The 23,243-nt window shown below is 39.8% G+C and overlaps 1 protein-coding gene across 9 annotated transcripts in view; it reads right to left on the bottom strand.

Moving 5' to 3' along the window:
* TNFRSF19 (TNF receptor superfamily member 19) overlaps positions 1 to 23,243 on the bottom strand; it is a 53,034-nt gene that overhangs the window by 12,577 nt on the left and 17,214 nt on the right. For all 9 annotated transcript variants that reach the window (XM_083436683.1, XM_083436687.1, XM_083436682.1 and 6 more), the window contains 4 exons: positions 21,843 to 21,941; positions 19,078 to 19,188; positions 13,925 to 14,103; positions 12,043 to 12,128 (listed from right to left, as the gene is read on the bottom strand). In XM_083436683.1, coding sequence (XP_083292809.1) covers positions 12,043 to 12,128; positions 13,925 to 14,103; positions 19,078 to 19,188; positions 21,843 to 21,908 — 442 coding nt within the window. In that variant the 5' untranslated portion in view covers positions 21,909 to 21,941. The remainder of the gene's footprint in view (positions 1 to 12,042; positions 12,129 to 13,924; positions 14,104 to 19,077; positions 19,189 to 21,842; positions 21,942 to 23,243) is intronic.

Genomic DNA, 23,243 nt, shown 5'->3' with positions numbered 1-23,243 from the left:
TCAAAAGCTCCATCCACACTTATATTGTACAGATATGTTAAAAGGGATGATTCATGAGTCCTCAGTACATAATTCATCTTGCTCTGTTCATCCTTTTAAAATGTTTTTAACACAAATACTTCCCAATTCCTTCTTTCTTCATAAACTTCTAGCTGTAACTACAAAATTTACAGCCTCCACAAACCAGTGTACCAGAACTCAAGACAATTTAGTTGCACTGAAACTAATGGAATGATTTCATTAGTGTCAGTAGACTGGGGTGAGCTTTATCAATGCAAACAAATAAAAACAAAAAAGTGCTGGACTGGATCGAACAGACAGCTGGATCAAATAGGTGCTCCTTCCACTCAGGGAAAGAAATATTCAATGAGTGGAAGTGCAACTGTGGATCCAAGCCAATGCTACTCCAACACGAAAGGGACGATAAAATACACTGACAGGGACAAGTAGTTCAGACTGGGGTATAACTGGGAAGACATGATTATTTTAGTTTATTACAAATGCATGTTTAGTAAATGTATCATTAAAAAAAGGAAAAAAAGCACAGTTTTAGTGAAGGGGACTCATGGAGGAGCCTTTAGAGCATGGTATTCCATAGCCTGAGTACATACCATACTTTTCTGTGTATAAGACTATGTTATTTTCCTTAAAAATCAAGCTAAAAAATTGGGGTCATCTTATACATGGGTAGTGAATAGGGTGGACGTTTGATTGGTTGCCGCTGCGGCTGTTAGCGGCTAGTGTGCATGTTATTGGTTGCTGTGTCAATGGGTGGTGTTGATTGGCTGACGCTGCGGCAACTGGTTGTGCGATTGGCAGCTTTTGCCAGCAAGGGGACAGATGTGAGGTGGATTTTGTGACGTGTGCAGGTGAGCAGTTTTCAGCAATCCCCCCCCCCCCAAGAAAAGCTCTACAACACTCGGTAATCAGCTCAACAACTCTGTGCCATCTCCACATTTTCTGAAATTTGAGTCCCCCCAAATAGGGGGCATCTTATATATTGAAAAGTACGGTATGTTCATGCAAGATGTATACTCTTCTTTGCCCTTTTATTCCCAATGATGATAACTTTGCAGATTATCTCTTTTGTATTGTGGTCCATGCCTGATTCTGGAACTTTAAGATATAATTTGTTATGAATAGTTAATCAATTTGAGTCAATAATAAAAGTGGTATGATTCAATATTACTTTTTTATTTAGATTCATAAAGGGAACAGAAAAAATATGACCAATGGAACACTGGAAAGCTTTTCTCTTTAAGCAAATATATGAGTTGTTATTTCATTATAAAAATGAAACTAAGTGAAATTGTGGCTGTAGTGAAATAGATTTATTATTGATGGGAAACATTTTATTTTTCTTTGTATATACATAATATTAGTAATAAATATTTTTCAGACTGTTTCTTGGATTATTTCAAATAAAAATTCTTTATTCTGCAAGTCAATAACGTTTTTGCAATCTCGATGTAAACTCAAACGCAGGGTGTTCTTTAAACAAAAAAACCTGAGCAATATTTGTGGTTATACTAAGTAATCCCAGCTGCATAATATAAGCAGTTGCCAATATACAGAACTGTTGACATTTCCCCAGCTATTTTTTTAAAAAATACAGTATTCATATATTGGATTAGAAATAAAACACACACAAATCCTTAATTTATCTTGTTTTCTCTTTCTTTCCCCTCCACTCCTTTGTGACCATGTACTTTCCAGTATACATAACTTTACACACAAAGCCATTCAAGGAACACAGCCAACTGCTTATTACATCAGGCTATGCTTTCCACTGTCTACTATGTTCGCTTAGAAGTCTTATTTCTAAATTAATTTTAAAAATGTTTTTCATTAATAAAGGGAATTGTAATAGTGTTCATAAGAAAATAAAAATGTATTTTGTGTTTGCAAACCCTAAAACACACACACACACACACACACACACATATATACCGTACTTTTCCATGTATTTTTTTACTCTAAAATAATGTTCAAAATTTGGGCTTGTTTTGTACACAGATAGTATCTCGCCCCCCCCCCCCTTCTCTTAAATCGGAGTCCCTAAAAATAGGGGGCAAAAAGCACTGAACATTTTATATGATTAAATAGAACGAACACAGATGAACACAAAAATATTAGAGCCCTGGGTGTAATCCTGCTGGCTCCTCAGACACAATATCCTATAGAAGTTAGTACAACTGCTACTTCCCTGCTGTGTTGCCTCTCTGCTTACAGGATGCTGTTAGATGTTTCTCACTGTCTGCTAGTCTCCACACACCAAGTTGAGGCCTTCTGCACCTGCCTTAAAGCACCTAGAAAACTTGTTCTTCTTCAAGGATCTGCGTGTTTGTTCCAGGACTAGCCAACGCACTGGGCTCCTGAGGCAGAACAAGCTGCTGCATGCTCCCAAGTGAAGTGCTGAAAGTTTACTTTGGATTCTACTGACTTGCTGCACACCTGGCAGCATATTAGCAGCTAAAGATGAATACAACACATTGCTAAACTAGCTCCTAAGGGTTGATGCCACATTTGTTCAATGCACATGAAGCCTTGTCCTACAACTTCTGGAAGGAAAGATTTGAGAAACTAAACAATTTGAAATGTACAGCCTGAGCAAAATAATATTTCTGGTTTTCAAGCATATTAGCTTCTCATGCAAACCCAAATGAAATGCCACTGAAAAATTATGCTCCTTTACTGAGATGGACAATACAGTAAATTCAGAGAACAAACCCAACAGAATGGATGTAGATAAGATCTATGCAATCTAGTTGTTCAATGAGCTGCATCTAGCAGATTAGTCACTACTTAGCCTTCAATACTGCTTTCTAAATTCAAAGCATGAATACTGTAAGTCGCCTTAAGGGTCAGCCTACTGATAAATATACAAGGCCAACCGCAAAGAGCATCCACACAGTATAGGTCAATCATTATCCCATTTTCTCTGAGGAATTTCAAGTTCACTTAAATCTGATAACTGAGCAGCTAGCTCTTTGTTAATAAAAAGTAATGATTAAGTTAAATATCTTGCAGACATATTATACCTAAAACAAACACTCACTCAGCCTCTGGCAAAGAATGATGCTAATTATAGGATTGACTCAAGAGATGAAAGGTTGCTTCTAGTACTAACTTGTGCAGAAGGCTGGTTAAGAGAAATACTGACATTCTCAATCCCTGTAGTTCAAATTAACACCTTCTTCACCCTTTCCACATCATAAAGTTAAAACATTACAGACTATTGGTATAATCCTTTTAGTTCATAAAACTCATGTTTCTACCCTTGGTTATATGCACCAAGATGTGCCTGTTAGGGGAAATGGAAGGACTGTGTATGCATCCCATATCTCCTTCCAGTTTGACCATGAAATAATGTGGCTCTACGGTCTTACGGCAGAATGGAGAAAGTTGAGCTGGGATATCAGAGACATGCACAGACCTCCTTTTAGACAGAATTAGGCTCCCTCAGAGGTCTAAAGAGGCCCAGGCTTCTTCCCCCTTTGAAGTCCATATCCGTAATAAAAATAAAAATGACAAGTCAACACATAAAAACAAAACAAGGTACCCCCACCATTTCAACAACCAGAACAAGAAATAAAAATGATATGTATGACAGCAAGTCTGAGAACAAAACTCACAGGTAGGATGGGAAAAATTTGGACAACTGAAACTCCTTGGATTCTCACAACTTTAGGCTGCAAAACTAACACACATACCTGCGAGGAAGCCCCACTGAATTCAAAAGAACTTACTTCTGAGTAGACATGGTTAGGATTTCACTAATCATAGTGTGAGGGAAGAGGTTAAATCACACCCCACACCCCGTGATAGGCCACAATAGCCGTAAGTGCTTTATGAGAGAGGAGCAATAAGACAGGTATTTGTTGTGGCCTATATGTATCCTCTGGGCTCCATATATGTATCTAAGTAATTAATATGGATAAACAGGAATTCTAACATAACTGAATTTATATGTCAATGGATAGCTATTCAAACACAAGAGGAGTTCAGTTTTCAGTTTAAATGTTCCTAAAGAAACTGGAAATTAGCCAGCTTAATGTACGTTGTAAGATATTTGAATACCACACAAAATACCTAGTTTTTAGGGGGTGAAATAAAGAAAAAAAATTATTCCCCCCCCCCAGCCTCAAAGAGCAAAGAAGCCAAGAGAGCCAGCAAAGGATGGATCCCGCTGGCTGTCTTGGCTTCCTCTTTAGCCACACACAACCTCTCCAGCCGGGAGAGGCTGTGAGCGGCTTCGTTTTTCGCCGTGGGGCTGGGGCGGGGGAAGCACGAGCTTCCCCCGACCCCAGCCCCCAGAACAAGTCTGGGAGCGGAGGCAAGGTTGCACAGCCTTGCCGCCGCTCCCAGAGCTTGCGGGCTGGGGGAGTGCTCCTAAGGTTTGCGGATAGCTTCCTGAAGCCTGGAGGGCTCTCAGTGAAAGCCTGCATTCGCTCCATAGGACGCACACACATTTCCCCTTCATTTTTGGAGGGGAAAAAGTGCGTCCTATAGAGCGAAAAATACGGTACCCATCAGAAAAAGGTACATTTTTTTACAGATTGAGCAGGAATAATATATTCTATCTTTAAAGCTTTGATATACAAACGACCTTTCTTTTTTCTCCATCAAGTAGTGTGAATAACCATGTACAGAGCTGACTTGCAAAACACTGAGTATGCAACCTGCTTGATAAACACAATGGGACATCCCTGGGGTGCACTGTTTTCAGTCATCTGGAGTCTCCTCAGGAGGGTGAGGCCTAGTCAGAGAATAAAATACTGAGACAGCACTTTTAAAGGTAATTTTAAGAAAAGCTGGAGGGAAAGAAGTCAAGTCAGTAAGCCAAAAGCATGAGTGGCAAAAATATGTTAGCTGATTGTCTTAGAGGTGCTTCAGAGGACTTCTGAGCTCCAGGGAAGGAGCAGTCTAGACACAAAATTTGGGGGGGGGGGGCAACTCAGTATGATGCATGATAAATAAAGACCTCAGTTGTCAAAAGAAAAGCACTGACTTGTGTTTTTCAGCCTCCATACATGGCTACTTATTAACAAGGGAGTTTGGTGGAAATAATGGGGACAAAAAGACTTGGGCAGCACATTTATTTCAAAGTGTGTCCAGCTGAAATCAACGTGGATGTATTTTTAAAAAAGAAAATAGAATTAAGAAACTAGTAGGAATGGGTAGTATTCAATTTAGTTTGACTCAGAGCATACCCAGTGAAATTAATGAACCTAATTTAGGTATGCTTATTAATTTCAATGGGTCTGTGAGTAAAACATCATCCAATGTTTTGAACATGTTTCTGTTATACAGACACAAACATTTTATTTCTGCCTAATGCTCTCTCACACCTCTTTCTGCCTGATAGCTCTGAGAGGCCAGGCAGATGAACTAGCTATAATCTAGGCATTACAAGCTTCTGAAGTGTGTACCAACTGATATGGAGAAAGCAACTAGCTACAAACTGCTTATAACAAAACACAGGGAAGAAAAGCAAATGGAAAATTCTCTTCCTGCTGTTGTTCTTAATTGTGCACAATTAAGTACAACAATAACAATTTATTAGTTGTACCCTGCCCATCTGACTACTTATTTCTCTATTTCTTTAATGCATTGAGCTACTCATTTTCCTCCCTTCCTTTACTGGTAATATTAGTTTTGCTTTTTTTCTTTCTCGACTCTTGATACAAAAGGATTAATGCTAATGCAGAAGTCTCTAAGAATACCTTTTATCTATTTAAGCCCTGAGACAATAGGCCGTGTCTTTGGCTTTTGTAGACCTTTTGAGGAAAACACTAGCAGGAAGGGAGGTTTGTACAGTGAACAAACTAGCCATTCATTGTGCCTTATTTCCTTGAGAAAAATATAAAGCCACCAGTGACTGGCAGGTCACAGGAGAAAGTAAAAGGGAATACTAATGTCACCTAAAAGATAATATCTCAATCTCTACTACCTGCAATTAGTAAAATTAATTCTAATCAAATACAAACCTGCTTCCTAACCCCCATAGTACAATCAGATGGATCCAAAGGAAGCTGGAGAAAAATGTAACATAAATGAGCATCATCCATGAACAGCCAGCATGGAAAGTCTACAGCTCTGTGACAAAGGACATGCTATGTAAGCTGAAGGACCCATGGAGCAGTTCACAGCATTGTAGTTCAATTTATTTTTTCAGTTTCACATTTAAAACCCCCCTCTAAAAATAAACATTTAAAAGCCCATTCCACTAGCTTTTAAGAGCCCTTGAAAGAAATACACTTTTCACTTTGCACCACACACCATCCCACTATCACCTTGCAATCTGGCTAACAGCATGAGGAAGCCATGATGGAGCATGATCCTCTAGTGCACTGCATTTTGTCACTTAGATGACAAGTGATTGAGGGAAATGAGAAGAGAGGCTTGAAAAAATGCCACCCTTTTCTCCTTTGCTGCTACTACACCCAGCCAATTCATCAGGTAAGGAGATGGAAGGGGGAATGTTTGAGGCACATGGCTCAGCCATGGGCCCAGTGGAGGTAAGCAAACCTGCTCCAAGGCAATCAAATTTTATTTTGGGAAACCTGGAAAATCCTGAGCCAAACCAAAGGGAGCCTTGGAAGATTTGTCCTTCACACCCCCACACCCCCAGTGTATTGCTTACATTTCATGACATAATAATAATAAATAATAATAATAAATTTTATTTATATCCCGCCCTCCCCAGCCGAAGCCGGGCTCAGGGCGGCTAACAACAATTAAATAATCAAACAATCAAATAATCAAACATTCTAAAAACATTCCATTATAAAAATTAATTAAAGTCAAATTAATGGCAACCGTTGAGCAAAATTCTGTGCAGGTTGCCAGAGGAGGGAGTCAGGCTGGGACCTGACCAAAGGCCTGGTGGAACAACTCTGTCTTGCAGGCTCTGCGGAAAGATGTCAGGTCCCGCAGGGCCCTAGTCTCTTGTGACAGAGAGTTCCACCAGATTGGAGCCGCAGCCGAGAAAGCCCTGGCTCTAGTTGAGGCCAGCCTAACCTCTCTGAGGCCTGGGACCTTCAGGATGTTTTTATTTGACGAGCGTAGGTTTCTCTGTGGGGCATACCAGGAGAGGCGGTCCCGTAGGTACGAGGGTCCTAGGCCGTATAGGGCTTTAAAGGTTAAAACCAGCACCTTAAACCTGATCCTGTACTCCACCGGGAGCCAGTGCAGCTGGTATAGCACCGGATGAATGTGATCTCGCAGTGAAGACCCTGTAAGGAGTCTCGCTGCGGCATTCTGCACCCTCTGGAGTTTCTGGGTCAGTCTCAAGGGCAGCCCCACGTAGAGCGAGTTACAATAATCCAGTCTGGAGGTGACCGTCGCATGGATCACAGTGGCTAGGTCAGGGCGAGAGAGGTAAGGAGCCAACTGCTTAGCTTGGCGGAGATGAAAAAATGCCGCCTTTGTTATAGCTGCAATCTGCGCCTCCATGGAGAGGGAGGTGTCGAAGATTACACCCAAACTCTTAACGGATGGTGCTGGCACTAATTGCACCCCCGCTAGAGATGGGAGTTGCCCCCTCAATCCCATATCGTCCCGTCCCAGCCAGAGGACCTCTGTCTTCGAAGGATTTAACTTCAACCGGCTCCCACGTAACCATCCAGCCACAGCTTCCAAGCATCTGGTCAGTGTGTCTGGGGCCGAGTCAGGGTGGCCATCCATCAACAGATAGAGTTGGGTGTCATCAGCATACTGATGGCAGCCCAGCCCAAAACTCCTATCATCTAAGCTTTCTTTTCATTTCTGACTTGAAGTCGCTGTGAACAAAAATTACAGAATGAAACAAAACTACAAACTTGTGAAGCTCTTTCCATAAACCTCGATTCTAGAATATGTCTTTGTCAAATGACACTATTTACATTATCTTGTTTTGCCACCCACCCACCAACCCACCCAAGGTTTTTTTCCAGTAAGTAGCAAAGTTGTGGCAAAACTAGTTGAAGCCAGCTAGGTGCACACTGTGCTTTTGGCTAGCATAGGATAGGCCTTAGGGAAGGCGTGCATAGAAATTTTGGCAACACTGCAATGAATAGTGAAACTATACCATGTATATCAGTGTTGCTGGTCAAGCAGAGGGCCTCTGAATAGGGGCTACAGAATTCAGTTCTAGTTTTGCCACTCTTTTAAAAGCATAATAAGAGCCATATTGATTGATTTTATAAGCTGGGATTAAAAGAAAGTTCTATAGTCCTTTATATGACTCTTCCAAAATTCAGTGCAGCCCAAATATAAGACTACTGCTACTCCATTCCAGGCATCTCACTAAATACAAACCTATGCAGTCCTACCTGAATGTGATAGAACAGCAGAGTAACCGACATAAAATGTTGTGAAGACTCTCTTCTAGTCAGACTGATATAAAGCAATATTTATTTTCCACCTTTCCTCCAAGGTGCTGTAAAGGTCCTCCCTCTCCCCATTTTATCCTCACAACATTTCTGTGAGGTAGGTTAGATTGAAATATGGTGAAATGGGAATCAGAAACTCGATCTCCCAGGTTCTTGTCCTAGTCCTAGAACTCTAGGGTTGCTGCAGTCGGAAGCAGTGTACAGGCAGAAATGGGAAAACCTGGATGAATGACAACAGATATGTTGTCAACTTTGCCAGAAAAAGCTCAAAGCTCAACAACTTTTGTGTCCATATTTTCACTTTTTGAAATATGGCAACCCTAGCTACTACATCACACAAAGGGCAAATATGATTACAATATCTGAGGTGACATTTATTCCTCGTATAACTAAACACTAATGATGTATAATTAAACTATTAGTGATGACAAGGCACGCTTTTAAAATTCAATTTAGTTGCAACTGATTGTATTTATGATACTTCTGCAAATGACCTTCATTTATAAAAGATATAATCACTGTAAGGTAACAAAGAAGGGTGTGATAAAATCAGAGAAAACCTGTAGTTAAATTCATTTATAGGATGTTTGTATTAAACTAAGTTATCAAACTGATTTCACTTGTTTAACGTTCTTATTTCATAGTTTAATGAGCAAAAGATCTGAAGCTAACATCACACTTATTAAACTGCTTAATATTGTTATTTCAACTTTCTAAAAACTCTCTTGCATGCCAAGCTTACCTTCAATAAAACCGCTATAATATACTTAATATCTGGCAAAACATTTGTTTACAAGATGATACATATCAACCTCAGAATTCAAAATGCTGGGAAAAATAAACATCACTGCTTCATATAAAAATAGTATTATGAAACTGTATGTCTTGCAAACACATTATGTGAAGATAAAAGGCTTTATCACCAGCAGTCAAAAGCAATGGAATAGAGAAACACACAATGTCTTGATGTCGTGAAAACAGGGAAACTGTACTAAAAGTTACAGGGAGCCAGGAAACTAGACATGCAGCTGCTGTTTTTGGCAAGAGCCATGTGTTAGGAAAACATCTTCTGGCCTAAAGTTCAAAACATTGCTATAGTTTAGTCAGAAAATCTTGCAGAAAATCAATGCTTTTTTATTCCAGACATTGAAACATGAAGCAATCCAGAATGATGGCTCCCCACATTAACTGGGGGGCGGCTTTTGCGTGGTCACAAGCAGCTACCCCCCCCCCAGAGACTACTAGACCCCCGGCAGGGTAGCTGGCTTCACCGCCCCCCCCCCCCAAAGCTGGATGCCTGGAGGTTTCCACCTAGCCTCATCAATCAGCCAATCCCGGCTGGGGGGGGGGATGTTGCCAACGGAATTGGCCAGGTAGAGTTAGGACCACCCACACTCACAATAGAGGGTGTAACTTACCTGTTGGTCCTCAGTCGGCTCTCTTCTCTCAATGGGGGGGGGGCGATCCCAGGGTTCCCCATTAAAGGGGTTATTTTGAGGGGAGGCACTGGCCATACGCCAATGGGTTGTTAGTGCTCTCCCCTACAATGCGGTGAAATGGGAGGCGGACTCTCTGCTTGAACAGATGTTCTCCAGAGTCAGCCCAATCCCCACACACTTTGGATAACCCTGATGTTCCCCAGATCCTCGGCTGGGGACTGGGAGGGAGAAACGCCCAATGCCTAAGCCAAGGTCTTCCTACATCTGAGAATTTAATAAAGTTGTGGCCAATTTTAATCCCGTAACACATTGTCAGGTGTCATTATTCCTCCTGAGGGTCCCCTGGGGCTTGGGGGGGTCTCTGCCTGTCCACGCAAATGTGGAAGAGTAAACGTTTTATACAGCTTTGGACAATCGGTGGTGAAAATAAGATTAGCCCACATCTTGACTAAAGTAAGCTATGTAAAATAGGTACTGCCAGTGAAATTGTTCAGCTCTCATTCTCAATGAGCTTAATGTCTACTATTTTTTAAACATTCTGCAACCAGTCTTGGAGAGCCAAGACTTAACAAGGGCTTGATTATTATTTGTTGTAATGAATTCCATCTGATTTTTAAAAGTTTTAAATAAATAAAACCCATCAGAAGATAACTGAGTAAAATTTAATGTAAGGTTTTTTTTGGTACACTTTCCTACCTTTATTAAAAGTTTTTTTCTTCTCCTCAATACAGAAATAATTGAATATACTGTACATTAATTTAGTATTGTTTTAATTTCTGCTTAAAATCTTGCACTGCCATTGTACAATCAAATTTCTCTGTAAGTAAATGCAAATATTTGGACTTGCTATTTTAAATGAATTTATGCATAGGCTTCAGTTGCTATTATCATATGACACAGAATTTTTTGTTTACCCTATAAAGTTTACCCAAGAACGATAACAATTCTCTTGGCCTTTTACACTCCTTACTTGATCATTACAAAATCCTTTCAACTTTCTGATGGTCTTTTAACAATTCACAAGCAGCTTTTCCATGAGTAAATATTTAAACCATGTTTTAAAGAGGTCTACAGAGAGAGTGAAGATGAAAGCTAGCCCTGAAATTTATAGCCAGCTGGGTAATAATCAACTGCTTCCAGCATTCTGTAGTCCTCATTAATGCCCCACCATATGATGGGACCTTAACTCTGGAAGTGTAGCCTCAACTTGTATTCAAGAGCAAACAAAAATTTGCCAAAGCATACACATTGTGATTAATTTATATAGCCACATAACCTTCATATTTGCAACTTTTATCTATTTGAGATAAAGAATTAGCAGTGTACAAATGTATGCTTAATACTTGAATGAATTTGAAGCATTATGCAAAACATTATATGTTCTTACTAAAAATGCATTATTTTATTCACACATTACTATTTTAATTATTATTTATATTGCACCGATGTATACTGTTCTTCGCACAAATAAAAACAAATTAGAAAACTGCACCATGAATGGCATCAAAATACTAGAAAGATAGTTTGATACCAGAACTCATTATGAAACAGAACTACTGTCGGTTCATGTCAATATTAAATCATAACACATGTGACCCACAGCAAAATGTTAGTGTGGGACAAAGCCATTCACAGTTCCAGCTGGTTAGCCATGCCCTTCTGCACAGTACTCCATTTCATTCCTCCTCTTGCCATAAAGAGAGGGCTTCCATTAAAACCACAAGGAAGCAAGGGCATACAAACAACTCCAGGATTATCCCCACAGCCAGGCTCAGCTTCAAATCTGGGATTGTTCTGCTCAGAAGTGAAGAGGAGCCAAGGTCAACAAGAACAAGGGCTGGGAAACCACTCAGAGAAACAATTACTGGTTAACATGCTTGTACACTATTCATCCATTTGTGGCTGAAGCTTGCGCCTCATTCTGCAAGGGAAAAGGCTCTCGAGTACCAGTTCTGCCTGGAGAAGGGCTGCCTAGTGTTTGTCCCATGTTAGAACCTGGGACAGTGCACTGGGAAATCAGCAGGGCCTAGGCTAGACAGCCTCTTTTAAAAGGCTAGGATTATCAAGCAGTTTTATTTTAGTGATATGCCATTTGCTTTTCCAGGCGAGGTATTTGTGGCAACATATCAGTTTCAATTATCAAATTCAATTCAGCTGTACATGTTCAAAAAACCCCCCAAACAAACCTGAATTCAATATCATACTATTTTACTGTCAGGAGCACTTACAGTGAGGTTCATAAGGAGGTGGAGGGTCACCACAAGGAACACATTCCATATCCTGAAAGCCCCCAAGCTTGGTTTTTCTATAGAATCTGAAAGACAGAGGAACAGATCACACATTCCTCATGTTGTCTACAAAATTTTAATAGCAGGACATACAGACATCTTTCATAGATATGGAAGAGTGTACCTAGAGAACAGCTCTGGAAAAATGTGAGATCATGCAGTAAATCAGTGACTAAGTTAGAGGATAAAATCCAATGTCTATTAATACCAAGGACAGATATTAAAGTTCTCAATGGGAGGGGGAAGGGAGCAATGAAACCAGCTTTCTTTTTAGCTATTTCCCCACCACCACTTGTTTCACAGTAGTAACAGTCAATTTCCAACACCACATCACCAAAGAGCAGCATTCTGAGAAAGGGTCTGATGAGTGTGGGGACCTGTACAACATTCCAAACAGCTTATGTATGGAATTTCTGCCCATTTCCCCCTCACCCGACAACAGTCTGTACATAATGATAAACAATGGTTTGCCGTGTTGTGTGGATGAGCCTCTATAAGACCATGTGAAGCACTAGGCTAGCATACTCTCCCATCTGTCCTCCCATGCAGCTGGGAGGAGCACTTCTACCAAGTTTCGATTCAAAGAATCTTGGCTAACTGTTATGTATAAGCTGGGAACCGTGATTCATGGCAAATGGTTAGTTAAACAACCATATTAATAAATTCATGGTTTGAAGTTTGCTTGTTTAGCAACTAACCATTACAGTGGTACCTTGGTTTACAACCAAATGGAGGTCCGTTTGTAAACCAAAACAGGCTGTAACCCAAGGCGTGTTTTCGCTAATGTGGCCTCCAAACTTTTTTTGTGTGTAATAAAAAAAGGGGTTGTAATCCAAAAAAAGGTTGCAAACGGACATACACTTCCGGGTTTGACGTGTTTGTAATCCAAAACATATGCAAACCAAGACGTATGCAAACCAAGGTACCACTGTATATGATTTAATGTTTTTAAAGTAATGCTAAACTGAGATTCTTTGAAACCAAACCTGGGAAAAGTCCTTCTAGCCATGGAACAGGAGTGGAAAGGAATAAATAACAGAGTTTGAAACTTTGTTTAAGGGCTCATGGAGGCTCATCCACATAGTGTTAAACCATGGTTTTGTGCATATGCAAATATAAGACCAAGTCTTATATTTAACCATATATGAGAATATTTTAAGCTCTTGTTCCACAGCTGTGGTCACTCAAATAAAAGAGATCTCTACCTTTTTAGAGGTAGTGCCATCTTTCTGATAAAATTCTATGTGTTGTGCTGTGAAAGAAACCAACTCTTCAGCACTAGCTTAAGCACGGTAGCATGAAAATTAGAATTTTTCATGTCAGAGTGATATTATGTTTACAACTTTTTTAAAATGACCAGAAAAGCATGTGGAATACAGTAAGCCTGCAATTTACATTGGGTTATGTTCTGGGGATCGTGCCTAAAGCCAAAATAGTGTCTAGTCAAAACACATCGGGTTCAATGGCAGGTGGGATTGCCAAAGTCTTTTTTTCCTGGATGCCCACCCTCTATTTATTTGTTAAGTGTAAAGCTGAATGTGCACAAGCTAAATATACGTAATTTGAGGGGTTATTGTACATGTGGTTAATGGATTTCATAGTGCTGGAATAACGTAATGTTTCTCATTGAAGCACTGAAGTATTCATCAAGGACATGAAATCAGTCCTGAAGATATAATCAGCAAAACAAAAAGGTAGAGTCATCAGTCTATGATGGGAAAGCCAGCCAAGTCTCAGATTGTAGGGCTTTCTAAATCTGAAGTGTGTTGTACTAACCCTGCAGACAAGTTATTTCTAGTTTCCTTATGATTCCTTAACTCACCCTGGCAAGCAGTCTCCACAAACAGCATTGCTGGTAGCAGAACAATTGGCTTTCTGAAATCGATTTATTAGAGCGCAGTCCAAACATGGTTTGCACTTCTGAAAGCCCCTGTCCTCCTTGAATCTGTTTGGTCTGCATGTCATGCACTGGGCATCCTCCCCATATCCAAAGCCGCATTCCTGTAGGGATTAACAAGCAAGAACACACTATTCAGAAATTTAGAAGCGTGAATAAAGGGAGATTGCAAGGATGAAGCAAAGACTCAGTGTAATTATTTCCGAGAATAAGACTTTCTAGAGACAAAAGCAATCCTTTCAGCAAGTTCAAATGTGTCTTCCACTACTAATAATCTCCCTTACTTCTATAAGCAATACTTATTCATCTACTTTATTTGAGAAATGGCTAAGCATTTGAATGATAAAGGACTCCACAGCTACATTATTACAGGCTTATGGGAATTATTGAGCTGTCCATTATTAATTAAGCTAGGTTTGTGAAAATGCAGAAGCTCTAAGTTCTTAGACACTTACACCAAAACAGGAAAAATAAAAGCATATCAAATGATAGTAGCTAAACTAAGAAAGTAAATAACCATTTGCAACGGTTTGAAATATGCATCTTTCATCTTTATAATAAAGTACAAAACTCTGCTTTTCACTAAAAAACAAGGCATCATGGATCCAATTTTTAAAAACCCAAATATTAACTACCAATATTAACATGTTTTCAATGTTTATTAGCAACACTGAGAACATAGTGAGGAGCTGGTGCTATGTATTTAAAATAGCTAGAATATGATAGTAATTTATTTAGCAAAATTGGAGTGCAAATTACTTTATTTAAGGAATGTGTGCACCTTCCTTCAATATTTCCAAGGTGGTTCACACAAATGATATAATACAATAAAACAGCATCAATGATATTAATAAAATAGTAAAGCAAAACTGAATAAAAACAGCAACATAAAATATACCATTAAGTTAAAATTCTTGAGAAAATAAAAAGGGTATTTGACTGATGTGGAGGAGGGCTTCTGAAAATAACCTCCATGAATAGGCAGGTTTATGTGGGAGTCCACCATGTTGCTATTTTAGAGTGCTCATGATAAAGCCTTACCTTACCCTCTTCCTTGCATATTTTTGTGGCAGTTTGCAGCTACTGTTTCAGTGCAAATTTAAAATGAATTGGTTTCTTCACTGTATGGTACCAAATGTTTAGGGGTCATACAGTAAGCATGATGACATAAAGTGCTATGTAGTCAACCAGATATGGTCCTGCGATGTCACTGAGTTCTCCAGTTGTCCTCACTCTAAAAAGGGAGTGCAGGTGTATCCCACACTTTCCTATTTCTTTGGGAAACCCTTTCCCTCCTTGTAATTTTCTATTGCCAAAACCAGCCAAGTGGTGTCCTTTCTTGCAAAAGCTAACTCTACAAAAGCCCTCTGCTAGACAAAATGATTAGCTTTGCCTTTAGGAAGCAGCTGAAAGACTCTCTCATTTGGCTTTAGGGAGGTTAAAGTTATGCCTGTTGTTGAAAAAAAAATCACTAAGATCAAATTCTTATTCAGAGTCATAAGAGTGGGTTACAATGTTCATAGTAGTCCCTTTTTGATAATAATAAGCACCAGTATGGCATTACTGCAAATATATTCCATAAACAAACTGCAAGGGATATCTGCATTTATATTGTTCTGGCAAATGGTAGTGGATAGGGGTGGTATCAGGAACAAGAGTTTTAGAAACACACTTCTCCCACACCCTTCCCTTAAATACTAGATAAACTAAAAACACAGCATTTTTATATGAAGTAATTTGTTTCTTTTTAAAAAGCATATTCTGAAATGTGCATACTGTAGTTAGAGTTGCAAAGCATATTGTTTGAAAGAGCTAATTTTGAAGGACAAAATGTTATCCAGTAACTGCTTCAAAATAGTTCATTTGAAAGACTTGACAAAGACATGGAAGATATGTTTTAAATAGCACATACAATAGACCAGTTTCCTGATTACTATGTTAAAAGCAAGCAAGATGATCTAACATGTATCTAATTTAATGGACAGAGAATTGGACAAAGTAAAATAATTTATTTAGAAATTATCTATAAGCCTTCAGACTGATGCAAGCAAGGAGCTTTAAATAGGGTTAAACCCAAATGGCCCCTCAAATTTCACAGGCATATTTGACAAGGCATTAAAGGCAATGTATTTTGAGTGGGCATTATTTTTTGGGTTTAAGAAAACACTCAGTGGCGCTCTTGAAGTTCTGTCAGGCTGGTGGCTGCCATTCCTCCCCCAACCTCCATATCACTAAGAAAGAGGCACTGTATTAAGGGAGGGAAACAAAAACAGCGGCTGCCACCTTGATGGCTCTTCAAGAGCTCACATTTCATCAACCACTCCCAAAATGAAGCCTGCTAAAAACAGTGGGAGGGACATGAATCTGACCTTTAGACAGTTTGTAAGTAAACCAATTCTTAACTTACCAAGCCTCTGGTCTTTTCCTATGCTGGGGGTAGAGAGATGTTTTGGAACTCACAAGGGCATATTTTAAAGGTCTAACAGTCCTTATTTCCACGCTTTAGTTTGTTGCATATTTTGTGATTTTAAATCTCTGCTAAGGGTTCTCTCATCAAAGAGTACTTGTCCCAAACTTAAGATCTTGGCAGCCAGGAATTTTTACCTGTATTTTCTTGAACCAACAGATACAAGCTGTGTATTGCTAACAGTGTACTTGCTAACAGTGACTCCATCGAACAAGGGGAAGTATAGTGAATTCCATAGCCATGAGTTAATAGTACAAACACACATGAAGTTTATTTCCTCTTCTTCCCTCACCCCCCATCTCCCAAACAGCCCTGCCTCTCTTCTCCCTACCCCACTTTACTGGCTTCTCTATCAGGGCTTGGTCTAGTCATTTCATTGCTGGGACAAGGGTCCACCCTGGAATATGCCATCTACCAACTGGAGACAGCAGTAGAGGAAGCCACGCAGGGGTGGGGCGAGCCACCCCATTCCTTTCTCTCTGCAACCACATTCTGCCGCTTCTCAGTGCTTCATGTGCTTCAAAGAAAACATAAAACCCTGTGTATTCCTAAGCATTTGAGTATTTTACTTGGGGCTATCATGCCCCCCCAAAAGACATTTCAGATATATTAATCCAACAGAGTGACAGAACTGGAGTAGAGGCATAACCTTTAAGTCAGTCAGCCTCACTGACTCAATCTTCTGCTGCTCTCTTACCAAAATATCCCAGGCCACAGAGGGCTGGCAGAAGGGGGGGATATGATAAGAATATGAAGGACCAAATGTGATCTTCCCAGAAGAAGCTCCAGCAAGGAAGCTGGGCAGAGAATGAGAAGTCTTTTCCTGTGAGAACCAAGGCAACAGCCCCCTCCTCATTCTGCCTCCCCAAATCTCTGTTCTCTAGTGAGCTTCCACCTGAGCCTATAAGAGAGGAGAGGAGCAGCAAATCAGCTGAGAAAGGAGAAAGCTGCAGCCTGAATGAAACTCCTGTTCTGCCCCAGCAGGAAAGGGAAGGTATGTTACAAGAACAGCCAATGTTTTGATTTATACTTGCATGTGAACATGTATCTTACATGTGTATTCACTGTAAGATACATGTTCACATGCAAGTATAAATAAAATGTGGTTTTGGAGATCTTTAATATGGAGGCAGTTGTGTACCACAGGAGTCTGGATAATGCAATGGTAGAAAGATTTGGAAATTAGACAAGGTAGAAATTGGAAGGACAGGTAAAACTGCAATAGTTATCTATTCTGAAGAAGTAGGGAGAGCAGAAAGACACCATTCCATGAGTTCCACCATAGCCTGCAGGTGTGAAGTAATGACTTTATATTTGGGTGGTCCTGTTTTGCTTCCAAACTTACAGGCACTTGGCCACCCAAGCAAATGGGAGGAGAAGACTCTGCCCCTGGAAATCTAAGTATCATAGGTTGTTGGACAAAAATCAGGTAAGATTTTAATGAGCAACGTTGCTCTAAGGTGTCAGAAACTGAAGAGCTAATATTTACCATCTATCTAAAGATAAAAGATGAAAAGAAGCAGTTAACCAAGGGAGAGGCTTTCACAAAAGATGGTTAGACAACCCTAAATAAATCTAATCTGAGTCACCACCAGAATATCTCAACTCTCATGAACTCTCAGTGTACACTGCTTTCTATGGGAAACTTCTTGTCTAAAGGACTATTACCAGAATTCATCCACATTTGGATTTGTTGTTGTTGAGCTCAAATTAGGCAAACCAACCATGGTTAAGAAAAATCCACTGGCTTGGACCACAACCCCAAACTTTAGTTTTAAAAAGACACAATTTGTAAGGTAACAACAAACCATGGATTCACTTCTTGGTTTGTTGTTAACAACAGCAAGCTGCCTGGAGTGGGTTCAGATGTTAAGCAAGTCACAACAAATAATAATTTAGCTTTACATGCAAATACAACCACTCCATAGCATAAAAATACTTTCTGCTCCTCCAAGTGGCAAAAAGCACATAGTAGCAGTATTAAATGTTATTTATGACACTCATAAGATGCACAGCTTTTCATTTAACTAAAAGCAGTGAAAAAAGGGTGTAATGTTCTTTAAGAATAAAATCTCCTACTGAATTTTAAGCTTGTGGATGCCCTGAGAAAATCAGTTCAAAGAAAGCAGAAACCACAAAGCTTCTGTTTTAACATTTTTACTCCAGAACCAAATATGGCTAAGAATCTAATCACATGTTTTTGTATATAAAGGAATGGCCTAAAAGTTATGAATAGCCTCATAACTATGACTCTGCCAAAGTGTATCACAGAGTATTGGTTGCTGTGAATACCAACTGCTGTGGAACACAAATGTGAGGGTGCTATTGTGCACGTGTCATCTTTGTGGGCTCCCCATAGACATCTGGTAGGCCTCTATGGGAAAGCAATGCTGGATTAGATGGGCCTTTGGGTCTAACCTAGCAGAACTGTTCTTAAGTTCTTAATACTGGGAATCTAAATATTTTTAACAAAACACTTGCTTGTCATTTCTAAGTGCCATTTCACAACCCTCAGTGACTCAATACATAAAACTCAAGTTAATCTCAATAACTGGGAAATATAGGATCAAAAGAAAAAAATGGTTTAGAGAATGTGAATATACATGCATACCTTAGACAGTTCCATGCCAGGTCCACATTGTTTGCATAGCATACAGTTTCCATCATGATCCCTGAACTCTTGCTCTCTACAGTCTCCAGTTTCACAAATTACAGTGTTTGTCTAAAAATGAAAATATAAAATTAATTAATAGTGCTTCAGTTAATCTGTTTCTATTGGTGTAATCCTACATGTTTTGCTCCCCCTTCCTGGTGCTTTCAAGGTATTGAGATTGCACTCCCTGGCTGCAGTCCTGTATGCACTTATTTGGGAGCAGGTAAATGCCATTGAACATTTGGCATGTGGCCCTTCTTAGGATCCAGAGCCTCTGGCACCCCACCCTGAAATACTCCATTTCAGGCCTTTTTGCAGGCCTGTGAGAGAGTAGTCAGTGAGAGGACCATTGGCAGTAGCTTCCAATCTTGCTGGTTGAAACAGTAGCCTTACAGTATTGGAGCTCTCTTTACTGGTGAATAAACCTATGCTTTATCCTAATCACCTCCAGTAGGAAAAATCTTTTAAAGCAAATTTCTGATGCAACATCTGTGCTTAGATTCATTTTATCATTAAGACATGTAACTGAAATAGTTGTAACTTTTATCTATCTAATTAAATTGGTTTAGAAGCAAAGTCAAATTGGTGATATGTATCTGTGGTACCTTAAAATATAGTTAACATTTGTATTTTTGAAGTGTTTTCCTGGAAGTAGAAGCTATTAACAGAAATGCACCACTCCTCACTGAAGCAAGTTGGATCTATTAGGCACAGCTAAGGTATCCTTAAACTAATTTTTTAAAGTATACAAATATCAAAATTCTATTGACAAACTACATAAACTAAAATTACAAAAATCTTTAAAAATCACGAAAACAAAAATAATATGCTACATCTTAGTATTTGAAATTGTGCAAAATAGGTATTTAGTCAGAAATAAGTCTCACTGTATTAACTAAGGCTTACTCACTGTATTCACTAAGGCTTGCTCACAGAGAAATCTATTTAGAATTACAGCCTTACACACAAAACTCCCATTTAAAATCAGTGGTACTTAAATTAACTATGTGTTTAAGTCCTACATACATTTGTGAGACAAATACACATAATTTTCAATATTATTATTCAAGAGCGTGGGTGGTGGCTTCTAAGTATTGTTATTCTGCCAGTATGAGCTAGAGGTTTGCTAACCTTAACTAAGCTTGTAACAACACCACATTCATGAACTGCTTTGGGCTAATTCACAATATCTTAATCAGCTGAATTTTATCAATAATCTTATAGAGCCTTCCCAACCTGTTGACCTTCAGATGTTTTATACAACAGCCCCAACCAGCATGGCCAACAATTAGGGATGCTAGTTCTGGCCAGTTATTCTGCAATTGCCACTGATTACTAAGAAAAAATATCTCCAATATCTTCCAAGAGGACATGAACACTTCCTCTCAAGCTTCCCAGTATTTCCACACTGTCGATCAGTTCCTCCCTGTTGGTGAGGACCATGTCCAAGATAGATGATCCTCATGTTGCTTCTTCCATTTTCTGGGAAATAAACTTGTCAGAAGGCAATGGAGGAATTTGTTGGAATTTGTTGGATCGTACATTCTTGGTGGAGTTTTGAGTTCCAACAAATATGAGAGAAGCGTAAGTCTCCCATGACTACTGTGTATCTCTTTGTTGAATGTTTGGTAATCTACTCTAGGAAGGCATCCAAGTCTTTAGTCTTCAGTCTTGCTTGGCTGTCTATACAGACACTAAGGTAACTGTTGCTTGCCTCTACAACAATTATTACCCATATAATTTCTACCTGCCCTCCATCTTCCAGATCATGGATCTCTTCACAAGTGCATACATCCTTTACATACAATGTTGCTACTCCTCCTTTCTTGTTTGGTCTATTCCTTTTGAACAGGTTATATGCTTCAGTTTCTACATTCCAGTCATCAGTCTCTTCCCACCAGATTTCAATAATGCCTATTAGGTCATATTTGCCATCCTGTTTTAAGAGCTCAAATTTGTCTTGCTTGTTTCCCATATAGTGAGCATTAGTATAGGAATAACTGAAATCATGAGTCAATCCCTCCAGCTGCTTCCATCTTGTAGTTTCTTGTCCTTTAAGCAGTTTCTGGAGCACCATCTCAGTTACCTATGCATCAATGAAGCTATTATACCCAATACCAGGTGTTCCCCTGCTGTTTGTAAAATTGTCTCCCACCCCATAAGGATTTAGTTTAAAGTTCTCCTGATCAGGTTTGCAAGACTCTTAAGCAAATATATTCTTGCCAACTGCTGTGAGGTGCAACCCATATCTTGCCAGATGTCCTTCCTCAAAAAAAGAGGAGATCATAGTCCAAGAAGCCAAACTTTTCCTGACAACACCACTTGCACAGCCAGTGGTTTACTTTGAGTATTTTCCTCTCTCTTCCTAGGCCACAAATGTCATCAGGAAAGCGTGTTCAAAAAGCCACCTTTGCCCCAAGGCTCTTCAACTTCCTGCCCAGAGTTTCATAGCCCATGCTATATGTCAAAGGCTGTGTCTGGCAGTATTGTTCGTACCCACACAAATCAGAAGGGTTGTGGTCAGTGGGGTTTATAAAATTTGACGACAACTCCGTCACACTGTAAATCTATGCACCTGGAAGACAGCAAACCTCCCAGGACATCTTGTTACTTCTGAACACTGTTGTCTCTGATTCCCTCAGTAGGGAGTCATCTACTACCACCACTTGTGCAACCCACTGGAGCATAAATTCACAGCACACATCAAGAAATTGTCTACTTACAAAACATATTAGAAGTATCAGCAACTTCAGCATGCTAGAATGCCACTGTGACCTTTTTGTATCCATTTCTGAAGTCTTTCCTTTGATGAAGTACTAAATCTGAAAAAAGAAAATAATTTTAAAACTTCAGGGTGGATGAATTAGCAGTGTTGCATCTAGGTTTGAGGCCTGCACAATGGTGAGTAATCACATATGGGAAAACTGGTAACTCCTGAAAATCTGACCTAGTCCTTACAGAACTGTTTGGGCTGTGCTGCTTTAGTCTTCCACGTGCTCCATAGAGAAATACATTCCTCCACATATATACTAAATGACAAAATGAAGGGTTTTTAGCCTAGCATTCTCCCTGCCCTCCAATATAGTTTTCTACATGCAGTAAACGTTTTTGTACAAAGGAACATTCAGTCATTTGTTCACTCTCACCTGGGATCCAAAGTGGTACATCCTAATCAGCATTACTATTTAAGTTACCGCAACTCTGAACTGTAGCAAAGTCTCCAATAATCCAGTAACAGCCACTGGCTCATCAAAAGTAAATCTCTACTGGCAATGCACAAGAGAGTTTGTTTGGAGCTAAGAATCAAGCCAAACATAAACTTGAACCAAACTCAGCACAGAACCTTTCTCTTTCCTGATTTAGAACCCCAATTCTAATCTGAAAACCTACGGTATGTTGGACATAAACTTAGATAGAAAATCTGCCTGATGCACAAGGAACATAGCTAAAGGTTCACAAAGGGAGGATCCAAAGGACAGAGATAAAGACCCAGGAAATGTGAGCAGGAGGGTGATCTAGGCAAGGTGAGGAGGAGGGATCTGGAGGATGGAGATATGGATGGGCAAGCAGCCAAGACAAAATTAGAAGGAGGAGGAAAGAAGAGAAAGGGAGTTATGTGCAAGCAAGTGGCTAAGGCAAGCAATGGCAAGAGCTAAGGGTTTTTTTTTGTTTTTGTTTTGCCAAGGTGTAAAGAGGAAGGACAGATCCTGAAGCTGAGACTCCAATACTTTGGCCACCTCATGAGAAGAGACGACTCCCTGGAAAAGACCCTGATGTTGGGAAAGATTGAGGGCACAAGGAGAAGGGGACGACAGAGGACGAGATGGTTGGATAGTGTTCTCGAAGCTGCCAGCATGAGTTTGACTAAACTGCGGGAGGCAGTGGAGGACAGAAGTGCCTGGCGTGCTCTGGTCCATGGAGTCACAAAGAGTCGGACACGACTAAACGACTAAACAACAACAAAAGAGGAATAGGTGAGGTTGGTGAGCAAAAAGGAGCGGGTCTCGTCATCTGGGCAGCCCTGGCCCTCCATACACACTGTCTTAGCTTGCGCCCTGGGTAGGTCATTTTGGTGCTGCAAAAACTATGTGGGAAGAAGCAAAGGAGGGACAACAAATTTGATG

Source organism: Podarcis tiliguerta, assembly GCF_965153285.1.
Source record: "Podarcis tiliguerta genome assembly, chromosome: 4".
Lineage (NCBI taxonomy): Eukaryota > Metazoa > Chordata > Lepidosauria > Squamata > Lacertidae > Podarcis > Podarcis tiliguerta.
The sequence above is the reverse complement of the archived record's forward strand: the minus strand, read 5'-3'. Positions and strand labels throughout refer to the sequence as shown.